This window comes from Myzus persicae, unplaced genomic scaffold (assembly GCF_001856785.1).
Source record: "Myzus persicae strain clone G006 unplaced genomic scaffold, MPER_G0061.0, whole genome shotgun sequence".
NCBI lineage: Eukaryota > Metazoa > Arthropoda > Insecta > Hemiptera > Aphididae > Myzus > Myzus persicae.
Window position 1 is genome coordinate 172,374 of NW_019104333.1, and position 26,048 is coordinate 198,421.

Below are 26,048 nucleotides of genomic sequence, written 5' to 3' on the forward strand. Positions count from 1 at the left end.
GAATTAGTAGTCGTCAATTGATAGTAGATAAACCTAGTATCATGATCTTCTAAGGTCGTGCCTAGTAGTTTCATTGCTAAATATCTATTAATTTATTAATTAGTATTTTATCAACAATACTTAATGCTAGTTCTAAAAAAACTAGGTTAATAATATTTATTTATTTTGTAAATCATAAAGAATACATTGCATGTTAGCAAATGTACAACCAATAAATATATCAACACTAAAAATAACAGATTATAACAAATTGAAAAGCAGAAAGAATTCCTCAATTTCAAAAGCTTCATTATGACAAAGCGTTCTAGTTCTTGTTGTAAGATATAGTCAACTAAATAATATTATTTTAGTTTAGTATGTGATGTCACTGTTTTTCGGCTAAACAGTAGTCTCTATCACATTTATTTCTAACCCAAGTCATACATAATGTTATTACCTATTTTAATTGATTGAGCACACCTCATTCTAATTTTCTGTACTTTATATTTTTAAACTAAAACTTATTTTTTCAGTGGATTAAAAGCTTATTCTTACAAATGGATGGTTAACCATCATTGTACTGCTTTATTGTAGGTCACAAATATTCACATTACATTTAATATTTTTCACAGCTAATAACAAAAATCAAAAATTTCAAGTTTTTACATTGTAAAAGGACAATTAGGGTATATAAAAATAAAACATATTCTATAAAAAATTTATACATTTCTTCTTTTTTTGCAATAACAAAAAAAACACAATAAAATTTGTTTTTTTTACAAAACATATAAGTCTTTTTTCTTTTACCAATGTCACACTTTTATTGTTCTTTCACACTAGTCATTGGGAATCGATTAGTGTTTGGTTTATAACTAAGGCACTGATTTACATTACACATTATTATTTTTTTTTGTTACCTTTGGACTAAAATCCAGTCTTAAGGTATTTTAAAAACAATTAACAATTACAAATTTATTATACAAGTCATTTGTTCCTTAAACTAGGCACTTAATAAAAAATATAATAAATTAATTAAATATTGTTCAATCAGTCGATAAGTCTAAGGCTAGCCATAACTTTGCCCTTCCATAACGGCAACATCTGATTGTCGTCAGTGATTTCTTCTTGGATGCCGGTTGATGGAGATTCATCAAATTCAGTAGTAAAGAAATACCTGTGTTATAAAAATCACATGTTATAGATTAGCTGTTAATGGTTTTTTTTTTTTTTGTTTCATTTATAACAATATGTGCTTAAAATTTAGTTTTATACAAATGTTGAGAATAAATGAAATTTTAGAAAAAAATGTCTAAAATTATAAAAACTGTTACCTGTAATGTCCTTTCTTTGGCATACATTCAATAAACTGTTTTAATGTGATTGGATGTCCAGCTATTCTCTTCCTGAATGGGAATTCTTCATCGTTGAAATTGTACACAACAGTAGTGGTAGTTGGGGGTGCTGTGATTGCACTAGACATTGACGGTGTAGCTGATTCTTCTGCGGGTAGTCCACGGCCAGATGATGAAGAAGAAGTCCTAAACATTATTGACATTAAAATATACAAACAATATATTCAATTTTTAATGTAAAATACTAAATAGTCAATGTAATGTGTGATGGATTTAAAATTATTCTAAATGACAGCATTTTTCACTAACAGTTATTAAAAAATTAATAGTATACCTCTGTTTGTGATTCTTCTTCGTCATTTGGTCGTTGAGCCTACGCCCAGCTTCTATCAACTGATTGTCTGTATTGGGGAAAGGTGGTGGTGGCATATTGGGGTCAGCAACAAATGGCTGCTTAGGCATGTGATTTGTCCAGGAGCCACTACTACCACAATCTACGTTACCGCAATCTAAAAAACAAATACATATTGTAAAATGTAAGAACAATGGTTGATGAAAAAAAAAACTAAAAAATTAATAACATACCGTGGGAAGAGGCTTTAGCAGTCGTGGTATTAGCGGACGCAGTACACCAGCTAAAAGCTGGACCTGAGTCGGCAAGTGCATCACCAGCACACATTGGACTTTCTTGAAGCCATACCATACAACGATTGGTCGACCTGCTATTATAGGAATATAACAAATTAGTTATTTTTTTCTCCTTCAATGAATAATGAATAAACAATACTAATGTACACAGATTGATTAAAATTAAATTTAAATATAAAATTAAAATAAACTTACTCCTCTCTTGTTTTGTTGACATTGGTAGGCAATTGCGATTGTCCTGATACAACACTGATTCCACTGTCAGTCATTGTACGCCGGCTACCCCAAGTGTGACGTCCTAAACCTAATCATTAAATTGAATATATCAGTATTTTTTAATTTGATTATATTTCAATGTATGCATACTTGAAACTCTGAGCTCTGGATTTGGAACAAAATTTTGATAATCTGGTATAGATCGACTCTTTGGCACATGGCGGCCCGGTTCAGAACTGTCCGCTGTAAAGTCAGTGTAATTGCCACTATCGTACCCAGATGCTCGATTATCCTGATAATAATATTTATAAGTTCGTATAATATACATATATATATACTATAATATTGTAAGAGCAAGTGCAAAATAAACAAACTTTGTCTCTGCGTTTGGACAAATTAGGATTAGCTGCTGCTAAATAAGTACTGGCAAATTGCTGAACAGGTCGGTTGACTTTGCCTGAACCTTGTCGCCTGTGTAACGATTGTTCAGGTGATTTAGGAGGCGATTTAAAGTATTTTTGTACATGTTGATCTAAACGCATAATAAATGGAAGTTAGAAAAATAGATAATAAGAACAAACAAGGATGTATACTGTCTCAAATAAGAGTAATCTCAGGCAGTGACCAATGTTTACCTGGTCCGTCAGACCATACCATCGATTAAATTGGTTTTCATTTACTTTTGCTGTTAGCTTTCATTTCTGACAATCAGCTATGGCCAAAAAAATGCTTATCGTGTTAATCTTAGCAAAATTCAAGCTAAGCGGTTAATATAATAATAAAGTGGTTCTTGTGAGAGCACAAACTTGATGTGTGTTGGCCACACTCATTGACATTGCCTTTTGCAGCAGCCGGATAACCTGAGGTTACTCTAATTTGATATAAAGTATAGGTATGCATTGTAGAACGATGTAGTAATAAAAAAATTACACAAGGTAGTTAATTATTGTGTTTAGTTAATCATAAACATTGGTTTTGTTGATTTAGATGTTAGTACAATATTTTTGTGATTAGTATATTTCTTTATTATTACATGCAATGTTAACATTTGATTCATTAAACACACCTAATATTTCATCGTCACTGCCATCAGGTAATTTTAAAGATGCTCTAAACATTTCGTCTAACATTTTGGGATCATCAATTTTGCCAGATTCGCTGTCGAATTTAAGCTGAAATTTAAAAATATATGTATAAGCCAGTTTAATACAGTATACAAAAAAAATTTTATTCAGCACACACACCTCTGAAAGATTTTTAATCATTTTATTATCCCATTTTTCTTCAATATCACGTTCCACTTTTATTTTTTCTAACTTTTCAGTGAGTATAGAAGCAAACATCTTTGGTTCCATTGCTGGTTTCTAAAAACATATTTAGATTGTTAAAAATATTGAAAAAACAATATACAAAATTACTTACATTGCACTGGGGCTCTCTCATAGTACGGGGGATGATTGTAGCAGTCATAGAACCCTCAACATTCCTACGAGCATATTTCTGCACTTCTTTCATTTCTAATTGAGCACTTTTTTTGGCTATTATTTTTGGATCACGAATCTCAGATAATTGCCTAATAAATTAATTTTAATTAATGATTTGGTTTTGCAGACATTTTTGTACTTACATGATTTCTTGTTGCAAGATAGAAGCAAAATTACAAAAAAACAAAAACTTACCTCCTTAAACAATCTGTAGAAACAGAAGCTTCGCTAAGACTAGCCAGATCACTGTCCTGAGCTGAAGTTGGATTGTAAGATACGTGCGTAGCTCTAGGTTTTGTGCCCCACCAGGATTGGTGATAAGGGGTACTGGGGTTTGGGTTGTAGATGCCCATTTTTGAAGTCTTTGCTCTACAATTGATTACCAAGCACAAAAAAAACAATGCAAATACAATACAATAACCAACAATAAAATAAAATGCACAACTATAAATAATAAATTTAACAATAAGCTTAATTCCTAAATACTATTAATCAAATAACAAGCAAAACGTGTTCAAATAATGTTCCATTTTCACAATTTGTGGGTAAAAAAAATTAAATGTTAAAGTATACTTTTTTATCATTATTAAAGACTCATATCTTGACCAATAAATTGTAATGACTAAACACTCCACAAATGATGATACTTTAAGCATCTCTAATTCACATGCAAAAATCATTAACTAATAAAATATATATATTACCTCTGTAAAAACTCTCCTTTTTCCAGATGAGACCGTTGTTTTTGGGACATGTGCAAAAGGGACTGGGTTAATTTCATAGGGAAGTCTTTAGATTGCTTAAGTTCATGGCTGGACAATTCAGCATCTTCTTTAAGAGTTAACAAAGTTTGACTGCGATCTGGAGGTGCTTGATATCTTGAGGGCACTACTTTTTCTTCAGTATCTGGTATGTGATTCACTACTTTACCATCATAAAAACTAAAACAAATAAATAATACATATTAAGTTAGTTCTTAAGTATTTAAGTATTTAAAAACTATAATAATTGAACATCAAAAAAAATTAAGCTTACTCAATGCCACAATTCAGTGACCGAATATAAGTGATGTAGGTATCAGATTGAAGGAATGCCGGATACAATGTATCATTTAGAAATTTTTCCACTTGTACAAGGGCTTCGTCAAACAGATTTTTAGGAAGAGCTGTTTTGTTGGCAGTGGATACTTTAACCCTCTGCATGACGTACCTTCGACATTCTTCATCTACACCTAAATCTGCTTTTAGGAACAGTTTTCTAAAAGAAACAACAAAAGTTATGTTACATAAATTTTTTACCAACCATTAAATAAAAATATATTGATATTATTATAACATTAAGAATTTACTTGTAAATAATAGAACGCAGTTTGTCAGCTTTTTGGTCTGTGTGACCATAAAGCCCTTGACACGCTAACCAAAACTCCAGCACCTTGCTGCATTGTTGTCCTTGTCCGGATTCTTCTTCCAGCTTCAAGTTTTGCCGGAAAAGATTTACACCGTTAGGATCAGCTAACAAGCAATCTAGGTTACGGGCCCATAACATGGGCCCAGAGTTTTGGCCATCATTTGGGGATAATGATCCCCGGTCACCACTATCACCGTTGGCTGGTTCGTAATCGTGGCGTGCACCACTTCCAGCTGAAAATATAAATTTTTTTCTAATTAATACACATTTGTTAATATTAATTAAAAAATTATTAATAAATTCTTACCATGTTCTTGAATGCTGCATGCACGGCATTTGGAACCAGCCATTAATAATTCGGTTTGTGTTTTGCGACATCTTACACATTTATTTTCTTTAATATATTAAAAAATATATTAGTTAAGTTAAAATACATAATAAATGGTAGTATTATAAGATATCATTAAAACACAATGAACTCACCAAAACTGTTTTTGTATTTTTGACTTAAACATGCGTTGTCCTCAGACGATCGCTCAGACTCTTCTCCCGGTAAAACTTTTGGTCTGGCGGAGTCAATTAGTATATTATTATTCATCATAACCGTAGGTATGGAGCTATTGGTGTCACGCTCCTTACTACCTCTGTTACAGGCATTTCGAAATAGATCTGAAACATAAAAATAGAATTGTTCATGACATAAAGTTTTTATTCTTTGTTTGCATTTTTATTATTATTACTACACAAGGGTTAATGAAAACAAAATGGCCGCTTAGTAGTAGCTTGGCAGTTGTATCAAACAGTTAAATCATATTCTCAATATAAAATCTCAATTGCCTACTTTGAATGATATGTTATGTCAAAACAAAATAATAAAATGATTTTGATGAACGTTTCCTCAAGGCAAAAAAATAAGAATACTAAAAAAACACAACCCTTAAGGTATGATTACCGGTTTTCGACAAACATTAGTTATGATAAGCCAACTGAATAGAATGAACAAGGAAAAATATGAAAGTAAAACTATCCTAAACAATACATACCACAATCCATATTGTATGGATTTTTTATTTATATTTTTAAAGTAAAAATAATAATACTAAAAATATGATATGGGTAAGCTGCGCACAACAGAACCGGACTCAAGTAGTTGTCGATCGATGAAGCGGTAGTACGCAGAATCAACGCTTGTTACGGTACCGCTGTATAACAACCACCCGGATAATCGATAGCGAATACAGTTTGGATTGGAGAACGGGGAACAATAAGTCATAAAAATATGATATGTGCCAGAAGTAGGGTCTTTTTATTGCACAATAGGATTTTTTAAAATTATGATTTTTTGGATCAATTCATATGTCTATCAACATTTAATAAGTGGCAGCAGGCCTGTACAGCTTCTCCTATATTCTTGAGATAGGTATATATATTTTTTTTATTGACAGGATCTTTTTGAAAAAAATATGGAATTACTCCAAACAATGAGATATTATATTGGTATTTAATAGTAAACAAATGGTATACTTCAATACTTGTAAACAGCTGAAACTAAACACAAGGAACTTATTTAAAAAAAAAATAATGAATTGATAATATAAATTGTAAATATTTATTGTTAAAATCAGAAATAGATATACTAAGTAATTATTCAAATTATTTTTATAAACAAAATAACATTTACTTATGTTAATGAATAGTTAAATTAATCAACATTTATGTTAATTTTTACAAGCAAAATAGATAGGTATTTATTTATCGTTGAAAATGTTTGAGTCCAATGCAAATGGGTAGCTGTTATTGTATATTCATTTTTATTATAATGTATATTCTTGAATGTAAGTAATCATCTTTAAACATTGAAGCTATGATAAATATTATAGTTTATTTATAATTATTCAAAAGACATTTAATCATCAACTTTTAATTTAAACAAAAAAAGTAATCATTAATTATTAATACAGCAATTATAATTATTTTGTTATTACAACTTAGGAATTTAAGAAGAAAAGAAACTATAGCCCTATTGCTATCTAAATATTAGTCTGAATTAAAATATAATAATGATAAATTATAGGTAGATAATGCAACACAATAGGTTATAGTAAGATAAGATAAAAGTATTATTTTGAATAAAACTAGATCAATTATTTAGCCAGGTAATGTAACTTATTAACTAATTAAGTAGTTAATATATCGTAGAGGTGTTTTGAATAAGAAAAAGAAACACTTTAATTTTAAAGAAATAACGGTAAATATGAATATAATATTATAAATATAGTGTATAAGTAGGAATACATTTTTGAAAAAGGCTTAATTAATAATTATTACTGTGAAATAGCTATTTATATCACCTAATTACATGTAACTATTAATTTATTTTTCGTCATTTCAACAAGAGATAAAAATTACTTTTTGCCTCGAAGTCATATAAAATAATAATAAGTTCAAAGGTAATGTCGGCTGGCAGGGGTAGTGGGATCAGGATTCTCAAGATAGTGAAGCGGCGGGGAAAAATGAAAAAAAAAACCATCCCTCGAAAATCGCATAAAACAACTAGAATAACGATACTTTCTTTGAACGGGTTACCTTACCAACTAATACAATATCATAATACTTTTTTCATTCTAGAGGGGCGTTTCTTTTTTTTTCGAAAAACGAAAGATAAAACCGACACACTAAATATATTATTATAATAATATAAGCCAACCATCACAAAGAGAGAGCAAATTGTTATTAATTTTTTTCTTAGTCTTATATGCAGTTGCGACGGATACTGCAGTATTAACTGATACTAATACCGCTATACCAAGTAACCACCAAGTACGACGGTGGCGGTTAATATTATAATACCGACGCATTACACACGTTAGGAAATTACCGGACAGCAAATCAAAACAAAATTTTGGACGGTCGAGTAAAAAATGTTTAAAAAAGTAAGACAACACTAGATGTCGTCGAAAGGAATAAGCGCCGGATGGTGAAGAAACGATCCCGCAGTGGATGATTTTGTTTTTAGGTGGGGGGGTGGTTAAGGGGAGCGTGCGTTTAATAACAACAACAACAATAATAAGCGACGTTCGATAAGAACACTGCACAATAAATACATTTTATTTTTACAATGCGACGGGTACACGGTATAGATACCGGCGGCCGCCATACATATAGGTATCGATATTGCTCGTAAGTTTTCGGTTTTTTCTTTCGCGTATTCCGGATTCCCAAGGTCGGCGGCGACGACGACGTGCTGGGAGGCGGCTATGGGGGGGGGGAGGGAGGACGAAAAAAAATATATATAAAACGCAGCCGTCCGCGGCCCGAGATAAAAACAAAATATATATCATACACCTATATATACCGCATTGTATTACTATACATTATTCGTATACACGGGCGTCCCGACGAGATTTTTACAACAATTCACTCTACCGTGAAGCGTAACCGCCTCGGGGCACTCGGCCACATGTAATTATTGCACCGGTTGCCTTATACCGCCGGCTCGGCCCCCGCGCCCCGCCGCCGATCCGCCGGCGCAGAACCGGTCGGCCTCTTTGACGCCGGGCTGCGACGCCGACGCCGCGCCGCCAGTTCGTGTTCATTACAAAATTACACTCTCCCTTCACCCCGATTTTCGCTCGCCGCCGCCGCCACCGCCGCGACGCGGGCACGCATAAAGTTAGATATTTTTTTTTCCTCTCTCGGTCTCGTCTCTTCGTCGTTGGCCACGCGGGTCGGAGGTTTTACGTTTTTTATTTTTATATATATTTTTTATTATTAATTTATTACACTGCCGCGGCGGCGTGCAGGTGTGTTTTCTCCGCGAGCCGTTTGATTCTCGAAACTTTTATACTCGCACATAACACAACCCCACAACTCCTTCTACATGTGTGTGTGTGTGTGTGTATACTTATAAATTCGAATATATTATTATGTACACGAAACCGTATTAGGTATAGAAGAGGAATATACCAGAGGATTGATATATACCGCGATGGCGGTTTAGTGTGCACGCGTGTATAATATATAATATAATATTATTATATTATCATATTATTATTATAAGATGCCGACGAAATGGAAATCGTGTGTAAAACCCGACCGGGTTTACACGCACATGCCCACTAATGACAATAATATATTATAATATATACATTATCATACGTATATTATTATATTATGTATATCTGACCTTTTGTCCGAACGATAATCCATAATCGTATGTGATAAATTGGTAACGGATCGGAAGATTTGACGTTTTTTCTCTCTATAATATAAATCCATTCGTATATAATATTGTATAATAATATATTATACATAATAAAGTTTAGTCTGCAAGTGCAGTAAACCGAAATTTTACTTGGACACCGTCAACAGACAACAGTATATTATATCATTAGCGAGCACATAGACGGTTAAATAAATAAAAAATAAAAAACATCAAAGGCCCCGGAGTAAATGGATTCCGGTTCGTTTGTGTTTTTTGTATTTCTTTTTTATAGATACTTCTTTACTTCTTTTATTAACCGTGTATCGAATTAGCGGCAATTCGAAAGTTAAAGACAAATCGCCGACCGGGATGAGATAAAAGATTTCTTTTGGGAAGTATATAATATAGTATATACATTATATTATTATATTGAAAATTCTATAAACTCACTGTAGACGATAGTACATTGGTACGGGTCAAACAAATTAAGATGCTGACCACTGGACCCTATATATCATGCAATATATATATATTATATATATATGTATTCAGTATTGTATATACTGTTTTTATTTACTTATTTTTTTAAGAACGAAATACTCGATCGAATTAAAGAACCTACTCAAAAAGAAAATATAGGTACATATCGGTTGCTTCTATTCTTGACAAAATGGATTGACATTTTACAAAAGATTCATACATTCACCTACATTATGTTTATTTTCTTACAACGAATTTAATCAATCATTCTGTACAATATTATACTTAACATTTATGATATAAAAATTCAAAAGTATAAATCATAAAGTTGAATGCAAGTTGGATATGATAAAGGTTAGAATTTATTATATTGTCATTGATTATACTAATTAGTACTTGAATAATTTACATAATTATACAATTGTGTATTTTTAAAATTTAGTACATATATTATACCTACTTCAACTTATAACTTATGACTTAATGAATTTACAAAAATATATTTAATAAGTAGTAGATAAGAAAAGAAGAGAATTACGAATTTTTTTTTTGTTTTAATATTTTAACTCTTTCAATGATATATTTACATTGGACCTATAATTCAATTTAAATTGCATTACTGTATTTTCACTTGTATAAGGCTAATAGAACTTAAACAAGGATATGAACAAATCTAGGAAAATTAAATTTTATCCAAGTATCTATACTATATATTATTATCTATAAGCTATAATATATAATATTATATATCATATATTTATTATCCGATTACACGCAATAAAATTGGTATTACATTTGGTATTAAATATATTTTTCTTACCAAGCATGAAATTTAATTTCATCGATATATAACGGAAAGAAAAAATATATATAAGCGACAAAGTCTCTTCTCGTGTGATGTTCATAGACTGGAAAATGCACTTCTATTCAATTCCCCGCCCAATGCTGCAATCGGCACTGAAGAAAGGAGTCTGAGCGAATATTGCATTGAAAACCGCAATGGGATGAAAACGAAATCGAATCATCCGGTTTGCGTCTAACGTATGCTTTCGGAAATTTAATTTTTTCCTTCCTCTACTCCACACTCGGCTCTAACAAAATTGTTTTACTTTTTTTTAAATGCGTATTTCACTCCAAAAAGTCCACGCGATTGTATGTTTTGATTTATTTTTTTCTTCATCTTATTTGCGCACACAGTTTTATATAATACCAATAAGCACAGTCTGTTGGCCACGAGGCATTCTTTTATATTATACAATAAGTTATTGGAGTTTTTTCCTTTTGAACCTGCAGCAAAACGCGTACACAAAGTTATACTTTGAAATTTAATGAATATACTATATAAAGGTACCAAGTACCTAGGTATAATATTTTTAATAAAACATATTACCTATTATAAATAAAATAAAGTTAAAATATGAAAGTTCGCCATTCCCTAATTTATTGACAGAGCATAATATAATTTAAAAATTTTAAGTACCTAACTATTATTAGTTATTATCGAGTAACAATTACGCAATAATTAGTGATCATTTGCAATTTATTCTTTATTAGTAGACATCTAAAAATCAGATTTAGTATAAATAATGTTTGTAAAAAAAAATCCCGAAAAAAGTTGCTTTGCACTAGGAGCAGGTCTCGGGTGTATTGACATTTGAATTTAGTAATACCTAGCTACGATAAAATTCGAATTTAACACCTAGGAAAAACGATTCTGAGTTGAGACAGCCTTTGCTTCTAAGGATTTAGTTTTTTCTCTTATAGGTATTAATATTACAAATATAGGTAAACACACAAGGTTTAACTAGTTTTTGCCAAAACATTGGATATAATATTACCTAAACAATAATTATTGTTTATATATTTTAACTTAGTACAAGCTTATAGATACAGATAAATCATACCTAACTAGGGTTTAAAATAAAGTCGAATCGTTATTTTTTGTTTAAACTTAAAAAAGTTAAAACTGTGTCTATGTATCTTCGATGTTTTAACTGTTGTCAAGTAAAATTTATTTTGTCGAAAACAAGTGTTGCGTAAATATAACCATTTTCCAAACTGTGTCAGTTTTTCCAATCATTTTAGTACCTACTGTGAAATTTCTACTTTTGTTCACCAAGAGTACCAACTAGATCTAAATTGGTGCCAGAAACCACCTTGCAAATTGAAAATTGAAGCATTTTATCTGATCCAAAATGGAGTGACATAAGACACACACACATATTATCATTGTAAAACAAATACAGTAATCACAAAATATCTAGATATGTAAATGAATTTATAACTTTTTTATTATAAATATATTCATAACAAAACTTATAAATTATAACTTACAAGCAAACAAAGTTACGTAACAACATTTTTAAAAAAACGTTTAAATCATGATAAATTAATTGATTTGTATATTAAATAGTAATAGTAATGTAGGTGCTATCATATTAAGTTGTACCTATTGGCTAATACTATTAATTACTTCTAGAAATAAAATTACTAGAGTTACAAAGACCAAACCATAAAAATAAGACAGTAAGCTAGACGAACATAAATCAAAAAAATCAATAACGACCGAATTTAAATGAATAATTTAGGTACCTAAGTCTAAATTAACTTATAATCACATATAAGTTGTTATTACTTTTCCTTAACTTAGTCGATTGTACTAGTAAACGCTTCAGCAGTTAAATAAACCTGTTAAGTTTTTTTCAGTGTTTTCTACAAATACTACTGTAAGTATATAATTATTACATGGTAAAAGTACGATAGTTAAAACTTGACCAAAATTATGAATAATTTTATTTTAGTAAACAAATAATAATAAGCAGGAAATAGATACTACAGTCTAATATTGTCTATTGGTTATTAAGTTATGACTCTACAGAAACTTCCAAGCAAAAGTCTTAAGAAATTTCCTAAACAAAAATAATAGCAATAGTTGGGTTTGGGTATACTATAATTTATACTAAATTATTCCAATATACCTAATGTATTATCTATACGAACGAGTTCAACGTGCCATGTTACACCGCCATTGATGAAGTACCTAAATTGAGAAGAGGTTCTCTCCCAACAGCTAAACGAGTATTATAGAGTCAGTCATCAACGGAGGCGGTGACAAAACCAGTAGTGTCGTAGTACACTATCTCGTCACACAGACGACGAAATACACTCGCGTTTCCGACAGTCTATAATTTCCATTTACTCCGTCAAACAGTATATTATATCGAAGTACAATATAATGTATACGACGTCAGTCACAAGTCCCATCTGCGTATGAATGCGTGTGTGCGTTGTCCTTTTGTTGCCGGAGGCCAGGTCAAGATACACAGGCACAATTACAAATGTGTCACTAACAAGATATAGAGGACAATCCCAGAAAAAACTTATGGCAAGAGCGGTGCAAGTGAGGGAGGGAAGAAAAAATACCTCGGTGTATAGATTGTATTCCGACTTCTTCGGTTCGATTAGTCGTCCAAGATAATGGCGGTACAGACACAAAGCTCTCTTTGTCGGTGAAAGAGACTGTCTACAACGCGAAGGCACTTGAACGTTTTTTTTTTATTGTTTATTTATTTTTTTTACAGAAACGGCCGGATCCGATTAGAAGGGAAAAATGTAGGAAATAAATCGTATATATTTTTTACTGCTTGTGTGTATGTTTGTGTGTGTATAAGCGATAGCATGAATATATATATATATATAGATATACATATATATTTACAGCGGACAGACTTAATAGAGCCCCGAGACGGGATGCCAATGACACAAACAACGGTCTGGCGGTGGAAGACCGCTCCTCCGTAGGGTAACTACCCCCCTGGGGTGGAATGGATTGGTACTTAAATCTAAACCCGTTTTGGAAAAGAATGTAGGCATAATAAATGAATCGAAAAAAACAGCCAAATGAAAATGTTTAACCAACAATCGTCACGCGAACAAGACAGGTACGATAATTCAAGAGCGGAGGTAAATATAAACTCAAAACCACAATAAAGTAAACTATTACTAGTACAATATAATCACAACTAATCACGACTAATCATAAAATATAGATAATATCAAGAAAAACAGAATATGCAGCAATTTTTTTCCGAAACCTTTTTATGAATAGAAATATTAAAAGTACATTAATTAATAATTATATAAATATTATATTACATTTACAACTATTATTTTTAAGTTTAAGTCAAACCTTTTTAATCAAATCAAACTGTTATTATATTCAGCGAGTTTGTGCAAGAAATATAACTAAATATTTCAGCTAGATGACCTTGCATTGAAATAGGGAGAAGGGACTACCAAATACATATTTTTTTGAACAACAATTTACTTTTTTTTATAACAAATTCAAATTGACAATTTTTTTTTAAAATGTTTGTACTAAGTTTTTTCTGATTACAAGATTTATAGCAAAATTATAAGCATGTTCATTATATACTAGAGTATTAGAGATATCCAAGATTAGTTTTGTGAAATTACTATTTTTTCACTGATAAGACGTAGAAAAAACATATTTTTAATATGTTTGATCTTGTAATTTGTATTATCTTATCTCGCAAATATGAAAGCATGTAATTTAAGTAAATGATGAAAATAAGGAGGTTTTAAAAACAAATAAATAAAAAATAGATATTTCGTAAATGCACGCTTATATTAACTTTGTACATTTTGTATATAGGAAAAAAAACTTGTTATTAATAAATAGCCTATACAAAATTAAAGAAAAAATTGTGGTTGCTTTTTTAAATTAAAGTAAGTTGTATATCGCATACTTGTAACGATCATATGTTAAACATTTGAAAATAAATATCTCAAAATGTGTATTTCGGTATACTTCTTGTTCACCTGCCCAAAACCCAATTTCAATCCAATGCCTTTAAGTTAAAATATTTAGTAATACCTCTTCAGCATGAACACACTGTATACTTAGGATGCATTCTAGTAAGAGCTTTAACTACAATTTCCAAATAAAAAAAGTTATAAATTAAAACGATAGAACAAACTATAAAAACAAATAATAATATTTACGTAAATCAATTTATATTAACTTTTTTTTAAATTTCATATTATAACGTATATACTATTTACAAACTGCTAAATTATGTATGCCTAATAAAATCGTATTCATTTTAATTTCATTATACTTAGAACAAGTGCAAAATTAAATTAATTGTTATAAGAAAAAATCAATCAATTGGGTTTTACATAAATTGTATATGATGACACTAATACTAAAAAATTAATAGCAAACTAACCAAAATTTTAAGTTATCGATAGAATGTTCATTATTTTTTTTTGTTACACACAATTTAAACACCATACATTTCCATACTAAAATATTAAATGATAATAAATCTTAAAAATGTGAAGTTAAAATTATTTATTTGTAAAGAATGATATAATTATTCAAATATTTTTTTCTTAACTGTCATATAAATAAACAAGAATAAACTAAAAGACACTGTAAAATGTTTGTAAAATATAGTAGTAGGTATGCGAGATGCGACTATACAATAAATGATTTAAATACTATTTAAGTAGCCTTTACAATATAAACAACACCAAAATTATTTAGAAATTAATACATTAACATATAATACAAGACATCGACTTATATTATAATATATAATTATAACAGATAGTAGAATAATAGTTTTAATCAGACTATTAGGCAGTTTACATTTTTTTTAAGTTATTAAAAAATATAAAAATAATACATACCACGAAAAACACGTAGTGTGATAGAGCATAATTTATAAACTTCTAACATTGTCATAATACGTAAATGAACAAACACAGCAAAATCGTATTTATTTAAGATTCACGCAGGGAGGGCAAAACCGTGTCGTCAACATGAGCGGGCGAGACAGAATGCTGAAAGTCATCGGTAAGGACTGCGACAAAGGGTCTTTTTCTTTCGCACTTTAAGTTCTCTCCACCCCCGGCGCAGCACTGTCACGACTGAAATTGATGCTCCTCCGACTCCACGCACAAAAGCTGAAGAGTTGTTTTACGAATCAGAAAACAACGATATTAAATAATATAAAGCCTTGGCGTGTCCTAGATTAAATATTACACAAAAGGATCAAAAAGGACTTGCGATCCTTTGACAGCCGCGCCGTATACTAGGAAGAACTGCAGCAACGCGTCGTGTTAAAGATTAATAAAAACTCGAAAACGAAAACGCGACAGAGTTTAATGAAAACGAAATGTCAACTCGGGAGGTGTAAAGAGGAAAAAAGAAGCATAGGAGTCAAAGGGAGTTCGGATGTCAAAGGGACTTTAGTTTTTGTGTTTGAAGATTCATTTTATTTTTTAACGCCGTATACACATGATAAATGATATAAATGAAAATAACTTCATTGTTTGAATCAAAATTGAAGCTCGACAAACATCAAATACAAGTAATTTACAGAATAACTATGTAATGTTTTCACGTGTTTGTATGTAATGTTTCATAATATCAACAGAAATGTAACATTTCAAACAATACCTACCTAACTATTTTTATTAAAAAAATAATATGTCACACTTAACTCGTATGATAAAAATTCAAATACAAATAGAACATTTTAGTATCTGAACTTAATAATTGGTATCAAATTAAATAACTTCAACCTTTGATCTATTTAAGGTATACCATTATAAATACAAAATCGTAACATATTAGAACCTATAGTTCTCTAATTGTGCAATATAACTGAACTGTTGGTTCTGAAATAGCCAAAAGGTAAAATAGAATATAATTTATAAATATTTATAATAAATTATATGTAGAGTATTATATCGATTTATTTCATAAATAAACTAACTCTTTACCTAGTATTGAATTTTATTTATAAATATGATTCAAATACATCTAATAAATAAAAATTATTCATTAATTTCATTGTATTTTTTTGGTATGTACGATAATATGAATAATTAATAGTATATATTATTTATAGTAATTATAATATTATTAATAATGATTAATAGTTGTTTTAATTTAATCAAAAAGTGCATTAGGTAGTTAAGTTATAATTTTGTATTATAATATAAACTTATAATTTATTTATAAAAAATGGGAGAAATGGGAGAAACACAAACAAAATAAAAATAAACAAATATCTATTCAGAACTAATGAAACTGCCTACATTTCAATTAATAACTTATTATTTAAATATTGTCTCACATGTAGTGTATTCTTGGCTCAGAGACAATTTACAGAACAATATTTCTCTATACTCTACGTCACTACCCATAGGCTTTTACATACTGTCTATTTGGAACATTGGCATTTAAAAAACGTAAGTTGACTGGACATAATTTCCGATAAAGAATGGTCAAAACGATATATGTATAGGGATGCCAACCAGTATACGTATAGATGGTTATCGGCGTTTAAATTTTTTTTTCGCTATGGACATCATGGGCAGACCAGTTTTGTCGGTGCCGTCTATTTCTCTTTCATTTTATGGTATCTGTGTTGTGTGTATGTAGTTTTTTCCCCATTTTTCTCCTCTCGCAATAATAATCTGACAAGAATGCACACCAGGTATTATGTGCGTTAGATACGGTCCCACCCAGCCTTCCTCCTTCACAAACAACATTTCTATACCCGGAGTTTCAGCGTGTGTTTTCTTCTGTATGCTCGTCTGGCCGATGGCGACGCCTTCCTTCGACTCTTTGCCGCCTAGGACAGACAATATTATTCTAACTGTAAAAATGTCCCTTCCTCCTTTTTCCTTCGATTTCTTATTCAGGCGATACAAATCTTACTCACACAATATCATTAAACGTAATATGTACTTGTACCTATCAAGAGGCTGTGATGTGAAAATGTGAAATACATTTTGTTTTACTATATAAACGATTTATTCAACGATACATATATAGATTGTGCTATGTAGTTCAATTGTTATATATTATAATAATCAACCGATCAATAATTTACTCATAAGTCATAATAAATTGTAATAAATGTAGGTACTTAATTAATGCATTAATTATAAAATAATCTAAACACTGGTTATCACAAATGATTATTATTACTGATTAATTTACAAGGATTTAAAGAATTTTAATCATTTCAAATTATTTATATTTTTAAAAATGAAATACATTAGATTAAATTTTGATGATTGATAATAGTTAAAACCTAAGAGTAATTTTTAAACAGTTTTAACATTGATAATTGTATAAACTAATTTGTTTATACAATATTGTCAAAAAAAGAATACTATGATGGGATTGCTGGACACCCGAATTCCCGATTGGGCCGATTGTATATAATATTATGTATTAATGTATTATGATGTAAACAAGAAGAAATAGTTTTAAATTTGACTAACGATTCTTAGAATAGAAATTCCTTTTTACTGTTCCAAAAATATGAAAGAATAATGCAATTATAAATTACAATATCTGTAAGCAACTGCATTACGTAAAATAATATATTATGGTTATTTTGAAAAATAATCTCACTTTTAACACGCACCCAGAAAACGTGCGTTTAAAAATGGACCTCGCTGTTGACCTTAACCTATAAGTTGCAGTGCCAAATTGTTCAGTTCATCGCCTGCTAAGATATATTATGAGTTATGACGTATTAATATCTCTCCACTCCCTTTCTAAAATGTCAATCTGCAGAATACGAATGGTGTGTTATGATCACGTAAAAACGAATATTTGATAATCAACAATTGTTAAGACGAGAAGATCGAACTAAATTAACATACAGCGCACTGGCCGCATAAAGATTGGTCGGTAGTCGGTACACAATATCTAGATACCGGAAATGGCATTATGCGCACCGCGACACGTTACGAAACAAAAAATACAATAGGTACGCTGTGACCCAAGCTCGTGGACAAAATTATCTGATATTATAATGCACATAATTCAACAATGCTAATATCAAAATAATAAGCGTTTAGGCACTATCTTAAATCTTTACAGGAAACACTGTTGCTTTCATTTCAACAAAAACCGTAATTTAACAGATTCACGAACAGAACGCTAATGAGTAATGATGATACACATTGAATAGATGTATAAATAAATACTTTGTACTAAATATAATGACATTGGCAATGATTATTATTACGTATAATCTATAGAAGGTACAGCCGGTTAACAAAATTTTACTTCTAATTATTTACATAGATGTAATATACATAATAATATAATCTATTATAATTCATTAGGTTTATCAAACCCTTATTTTAAGGTAGTCACTGCCCACAAGACAAACTCGCATTTGACGGCAAGCCGGACAGTTAGCATCGCCTCATGTACACAAATAATATAATATAATATTGTTTCGAAAAATGTTTGCTTCGTCGACGCAGCCGCGGCAAACCGTTAGTACAGAGGTCGAAAAAAACGAGAAAAAAAAATTAAGTGTACTTACACACATGAGGAAAAAAACTAGTCACGGTCGGTAATTCGAACATTAGGCGCGGCTAACATCCAAGCTCGTGGTGTGTGCGTGTGTGACGCAGGACACGTTATTTTATTTATTTATTGGTCGGCGTCTTTTTCGCCCTACAAAAACTCGTGGGCAGTGGTGACGACGAGTATTACACAGATGGGTTAGTTCTGCCGCCAACTCTCTTTCTTATTTCACTGGGCCGACCGCTACCCCATGATCGGCCCCCGCCGTCGTTTGTCCGGCGCGATAAGAGACTCGTTTTACGTCACTATACTATAGCGACATAGCGTCAACAAAACGAGATAAACAATAGGACGGACAGTGGACATTTGCATAATATTACGATTTATAATACATATAGGTATACTAATAATGCGTTTATTATACGGGCTCGGGCCAACACGATATTATATATTATAAAATATAGATTAGGAGACATACTTCGAACGTACGTTTTGTCGAATTTTACAACGTCCAATAAAAAAAAAGACGAGTCAAGTAAAGAAAATAAAAATCAAAAATCCGTTACACGCGACCTAACTGCCGCCGCCTCCTCCTAATGGTTCGTCCCGCCGCGCTCACGTCTGCGAGAGGCGGCGCTATTTAAAAACGATTTTTAAAAAGGGGTAATTACACGCGAACGTGTGGCGCGCAACGGAAAGACGTCGCGCGCGCTCGAGTGAGAGACGGCGGAGGACGCGTCGTAAAAGACGGCGGCGAGTCCGTCGACCGCGGCACACCATCCACCACAGGCAGTGGCCCCGCCGCGGCTTATAATATTATATATTATATTATTATATTATTATATACGGCGAGAAGACGTACTGCAGTGCAGCAGGCCCGTCGCCGTCGTCGTCGTATCCACCTCGCGACGGGTCCTCTGTAATTACGAGATAATGACGACGACGACTGCGACGACTGCGTTTGTGTATTGGGACTTATTAAAGCGAGAAAGAATATTACGTGGACGGGCGGCGGTAGTGGAGGCGGCGGCGGTGCGGCCTGCGGGGTTATATACGTATACGTGTCGGTCACAGATCAAAGCAATCGCCACACAATGGCCCGAGGGGCGAGAGCGAGCGGTTGAGTGGCGGTGGTAGTGGTGGACGAGAGAGAAACCGGCGGGCGAGCGAGAGAGCGAGACGGGGGACGCGTTGAATCGCTACGCGCAAACGGCCACCAGTAGAGATGCCACATGTTCGAACTGCGAGCGCAGTGCGTCTCAAATTTTACCGTCTACTCGGACGGGGAAAAAAAACGATGTTAATATCGAATAAATATAATAACAATATTACGTATATCACAGCTGATGTAATATTATAATAATATAGAGCTCAAGAGCTGTAGGCAGCATCGTTCCCGCGACGAGTACGACGATTGAGACGGTCGTTTAATACTACAATATTTACAATCAAGGCCCAAGGGGGAGGGGGGATTTAAGTTAATGGTGTTGACGAACGGTGTGAATTTTATTTCGAGTTTTAGATTCAAACACACTAATAATAAATATGGACATATTCAACGACTTTGCATGTTCGTCGATCGATAATAATTTATACCTATACACGAAGTTCTCGACTCGCGTGAGAAACGCGGTGAAAAAATTCGAGTTTTAAATTGTTGAATGTAAAATATCACAGTAAAACAAAGTCTCAATGGTCAATACTTACCGCTGTCGCCTTATACTTTTCCACAATTTTAGTGTAACAATAAAAATTAACCAAATTTTATGAAATTTACTTATAGTAAACGCATTCTTAAAATCTTAACTATAATGAAAAACATAACAAGTATTATAACATTACACCTATTCATAACTAATTCGTATTCAAATGAACAAGCTATACACGAATTTATAATGTTGAATGCATTACCTAGTGTCCTAGTCATTGAGAATAAAAATCACTTCATTGTTGGTTTTCCGTCGAGCGTAATTTGAGCATTTTGTGAATTAAAATTTAGTGTTTACAGATTTCAGCTTTCGGTACTAAATACCAAACAATTAAATCGACTATTGAAAATAACATACTACTAAAGCTAATGACTTGATTCTCCTACAAAATTAATACGGAGATTATAAAGGAAGTAATATTTGATTTTATGAAATATAATTACTAATTAGGTCTTTATTTTTTCTGATATTTCTTCTTTTTCACTATAAATATAAACAAGATGTAATATCAGACTGGAAGAAAACCATAACCCTATTCCTATTGTGATTATATTTTTTTCATTTATAATGCCTTCTTATTACGGTTATGTTTACAAAAGTTAATTGTAAACACTCAAAAATAAAAAATAAAACCATGCTACTTAGTTGTTGCAGAACTGCCAAATTGTGTACTTGAGGAGAACCTTTCAAATATTAACAAAAAAAAAAACCGTTTGAACTGGAGCCAATTTTTTTGTATAAAAATTGAAACCAATTCAACATCATTATATTTCACAAAAAATAAATACCTAAATAAAAAACAAAACAAGAATGGACAAGGTTTCTAAAAATAAACATAAAACGAAGTCTTTTACCTTATTATGTCGTATCTATCAATTTCTGAACAAAAGTGTATGGGTCTTCAAAGTTTATCACTTTCCTTTGATGTGACGAAGGCCAAAGACTTTTAAATCAAGTACCAACCAACACGTAAGCTAGAATAAAAGAGGGAAAATGAAGAGGTTTCTAGACATCACAAAAACAGGTGACTGTACAATAAAATATCGAAACTTACAAAAAGCAACCACTTAAACTTTTTTAATAAATAACTCCACAAAAGACCTTTGACAACAAAGTTATTAATAATTTTCATTCCTTTATTTTTTAGGTTTTACAATATATAATTAATAATAATAAAAACGTGTGGCTGTGGAAATACTCAAGAGGAAAAGTTTCTTTTGATGTGAAGTAGCCCCAGATCAAAGGCAAAACAAGGTTTGATAAATTTGGAGAGACAATTCTTTTTTTCTCTCTCTCTTTGAAATCAAATCATGTGACCAATCACGTTTCACACACTGTTGCCTTTCAGTTTTCCAACCTTCTATAGGTATCAACACAGTATTCTAAGTAGGTACTGTGTATTTTTCTGTACACCTAGTTTATAACACAATCTTTTAAAGCCATATTTTTAACAGGGATGCCTAAAGACAATTAAACATGTTCAACTATTTTTCATTTAAATACCTACCTAAATGTCTTAAATCTTCAATAACTTAAAAGAAATAACAATAGGGGTAGGGTGTACTATTTCTTTGAGTACATAAAAAAAATACAATCAAGCCCTAGATTAAATGTTTTAATCCAAGTTTGATATTAGTTTATTGGCTTATAGGTAGTGGCTATGGTCTCTAATTTATATATTTTAAATTAATATTTAGGTTACAAGACATTCTTACTTTAGTTTCAAATCATTTCTTGAAAAGAATATTTATTACAAATTGATAATTAATAATAATATATTTTATTATCAACTAATTATGTAATTATGATATACAATTGCTAGAAAAAATTTCAAATAATCATTTTATCTGAATGTCTAATTAAACAAGTACAACAAATGGAACTTCTTAGAAAAAGTCGGTCGGACTTAATTAAAAACGCACAAGAAAAGGTGGGACCAAAAAATTTATACACAAAATATAGAAATTTAAACAGAGATGCAACAAACTTATGCACAAATGGAAGTTTAAAGAGAGCCTGGAGTGTGGCTGAAGCAAAGGCACTCAGTTGATTCAACAACTTATATAAAAAAATATTCAATGCAATTATAGTACCATCTATAATTTATATTTTAAAATATGTTCTCTTGTCTCTTAAAGTGAATGAAGCAAACGGAAGACAGGACAGGGAATGGTGGCCACGTGGAACCACACATTTTTTTATTTGCACTGTGCTATGAAATGAATCAATGACTGTGTGCATAATGGTCAGTGTAACGGCGTCACTTTGGCCCCAAACACATAACTCATTAATACAGAATAGGTAATAAAAAAATAAAATTAAAGTGGTTTAAAAAATAACAAAATATAAATATAAGAAGCTCTACCATAACAAGGTACAGAATTAAACTAGAAAAATAATTATAACAAGTATAAAAGTTTCAAAAAAACTGCAATATAAATCATAAGTTATCCATAGGTAGCTACTAAAATCCGAGCCAAAATCTATAATATACAGATAATAATTAAAAATATTTAAATTTTTGAGGTAGATCCAAATAATAATTATACAATTTATTAAGCAGAATATTAATAGTTAATGATAAAAGTTCCATATCACCCTACGTATCACATCAATATACCTACTTAAATGCTCCCTTAACTGTATTTTTTTAACAGTAAACTAGAAGGAAATTTTAATTAAATTATTCTAAGTTCTTATGAATAACTGTTGAAAAACCAACATTTAGATATATTAATATGTTACAAAGATAATTAGTCATTTGTTGCTTTTGGGAGATACTGTACAGAGATTCTATTTTGGGAATATTTTTGTTCATAATTTGATTGATACAGGTAAATCACCACAAAAATTGCCTATCAATGTATAGAACTTTTATATTTATTATTATGAATAAACTTTTAAAAAGACTTCCCTCGCTTTAAAATTCGCCTAATTTTAAATTTTAACTACACGATATATTTTATTCATTAAGGTTAACATTTAGATGAAACCTTTTACATTTATTCAATACATTTTGTGAACTATTTAGAACCTACCGGTACTTCGGTTAAGTCCTAGATACATACTATTCAATTAGTTTTTTATTCTTATAAAGTTGAATGTTAGCCTTCATAATATTTTTAATTTAGGTTTGTTTAGCAACGACAACACCAAAGGTTATGTATCAAACTGCCCTTTACATAGTAATTCATTCTTAGATATAAATAAAAATAAAATACAAACAAACTTATTAATTTAAAAAATAAAAATCTAAAGTAGAAATTCTTGTCAAGTTGTAAGCTAAACAAGTAAAAATTTTGGAAACATTGACCGACACATCGACATAAATAGAAGGAATTCATGTAAGAATAATATTCTTATACTTATTCTTATAGAAAAAAATTATTATTTAGGTAGGTATTCTTGCATTGAACTACAGTAAAATGTTTTTCGACTTATGCAAAATATAAAGTTTTTAAACAATAATGTTGTAGCAGGAACGTATCAATGTATTTAATACTTACACCAAATATCAATGTACACAGTATAACAATAAACATTTAATAGATACGTATTAATAATTAATAGGCATAGGTAGTTAGGTACTAATAATTCAAGGAATAAGTCATTTTCTTTGGTTATCTTTAATATTTAAATGTCCATTTACTAGTATAGTAAATATACCTTATTTTTTACCTACTTATGGGTTAGGTTAGGTTAATAATGATACTCTAGATATTTTAATATATTAAATAGAGTAAAAACTGTAAATGTAACCTTAAAGATGCGAAACCATGAAGGTGAGTAAAAACCAAGACAATTGTGTGTATGGGTAGAAGTTTATAGTAAAAAATAGGTACTTATACTACTATTGGTATAATATAGGTAATACCTTGTTGTAACTAATAAAATGATTGTAAAATGTCCATTTTTTTTATTAAATTATCTCTGAAATTGTTGTTATGCTAATTTATGCAATCTGGAAATGTATGTTATTGTGTTTGTGCAGTTACCGGCAGTTGCTAACTAGTTTGTAAACAGTTGGTGGTTTAAACGACAAACCAAAAAAGTTTAAAGCGTTGTTCGTAGACTTTTCAAAGAAAACAACAAACGTACAAAACACTTGCACAAGATCAAAAGACCATACATAAAAGGGTTTACTTTCACTATAACATTATCTCGGTAAATGGCATGATGCGCACAACCTCAGCCGCTGAGTGACCGACCAATAGTCAAATGGACGTTAAAGTAGCCAATGTTTGTACACACTGCAAGTGTTGATGTGTATCGATGGGGGGTAGGTAGGTATAATATAATCGGAACCCATTTAAATCGGATTAATTATTACGGTAGAACAGGTCGCAAAGGGAGCAGGGGCATTTTTGTATAAGTATGATATTCATTGTTAACAAATAAAATAAATGCGTTGCATGTGTTGTATAGTTTTACACATATAAATATATATATTTATATGTATACATACATATGAAAAGGGCTTTGGGGAGACTTCAAAGGGATTTTAATATTATAAACACAACTGATGGGGGGCTGGGAGTCGGTAGCGTGTAGGGTGGTGGCAGTGGTGCTGGCGGCGCGATGCGGGAGGGTGTCGAGTTAAACGGCAAAACGCGCACCACCACATCAAAGCAGAATCGGAAAGCCTTTGACGAAGAACACTCACCTCCACTGTCAGACGGGCCTTTGATGTTGAACACGCGCAATCGTCGTCACGTTTATTGCCGCCGTGCCGCGTAGAAACGTGCCGGAAATCCGATGACACTCGTTGTGCGCGACGACGACGATACCGTCGCGGGACATGTTGCGCACGACCAACGATGTCACAGGACGAAAAACGGCACAAGACCGGCGGTGTTAGGTGTAAAATATGATATACAATATTTATCAAATCAAAAATTAAAAAAAAAAACAAAAATAAAATAAAACCGACGGATTCGGCGGCGGCGGACCGGACCGGACTGGACGGACACTGACGGACGGACGGAATTCCTGATGATCACTGGCCTGGCCGCGGCTGTGTGCGTCGGAGTTTTTTTCCTTCTCTCTTTTTTTCTCGATTTTTTCCTCTCTTTTATTTTTTCTTCTTTCCCCTCATACGACGACCGTGTGCGTGCGTATCGGGCTCATGTGCGTGCGTGCGCGCGCGGCTAATGTGTGATGTGCCGCCGCCGCCGCTTGCGTAGTAGTTTGTTA

At 31.5% G+C, this 26,048-nt stretch overlaps 1 protein-coding gene across 3 annotated transcripts; it reads right to left on the bottom strand.

The window, feature by feature from the left end:
* Nucleotides 1-530: 530 nt before the first annotated feature.
* On the bottom strand, nucleotides 531-25,983 carry LOC111041233 (axin). Of its 3 annotated transcripts, none has more exons than XM_022325450.1 (17): nucleotides 25,519-25,983; nucleotides 5,570-5,755; nucleotides 5,394-5,480; nucleotides 5,028-5,319; nucleotides 4,715-4,936; nucleotides 4,384-4,620; nucleotides 3,875-4,048; nucleotides 3,618-3,768; nucleotides 3,440-3,559; nucleotides 3,262-3,367; nucleotides 2,570-2,727; nucleotides 2,346-2,487; nucleotides 2,175-2,283; nucleotides 1,917-2,053; nucleotides 1,666-1,840; nucleotides 1,311-1,517; nucleotides 531-1,153 (listed from the first exon to the last, which is right to left on the bottom strand). In XM_022325450.1, the coding sequence occupies exons 2-17, from the start codon at nucleotides 5,685-5,687 to the stop codon at nucleotides 1,027-1,029; spliced, it is 2,562 nt and encodes an 853-aa protein (XP_022181142.1). In that variant the 5' UTR covers nucleotides 5,688-5,755; nucleotides 25,519-25,983; the 3' UTR covers nucleotides 531-1,026. The 3 variants fall into 3 exon arrangements, with proteins under 3 accessions (XP_022181142.1, XP_022181140.1, XP_022181143.1); XM_022325448.1 differs by lacking the exon at nucleotides 25,519-25,983 and adding an exon at nucleotides 15,489-15,552; XM_022325451.1 differs by lacking the exons at nucleotides 3,875-4,048; nucleotides 25,519-25,983 and adding an exon at nucleotides 15,489-15,552.
* Nucleotides 25,984-26,048: the final 65 nt, after the last annotated feature.

What these genes read in the sequence shown, in the direction of transcription:
- LOC111041233 (XM_022325448.1), bottom strand. Translation starts at nt 15,543, where the DNA reads ATGACAATGTTAGAAGTTTATAAATTATGCTCTATCACACTACGTGTT. An exon ending in AAAATACAAAAACAGTTTTG is followed by an intron (nt 5,481 to 5,569) that starts GTGAGTTCATTG and finishes AATATATTAAAG; the next exon opens with AAAATAAATGTGTAAGATGT. An exon ending in AAAGGAGAGTTTTTACAGAG is followed by an intron (nt 4,049 to 4,383) that starts GTAATATATATA and finishes AATCAATTGTAG; the next exon opens with AGCAAAGACTTCAAAAATGG.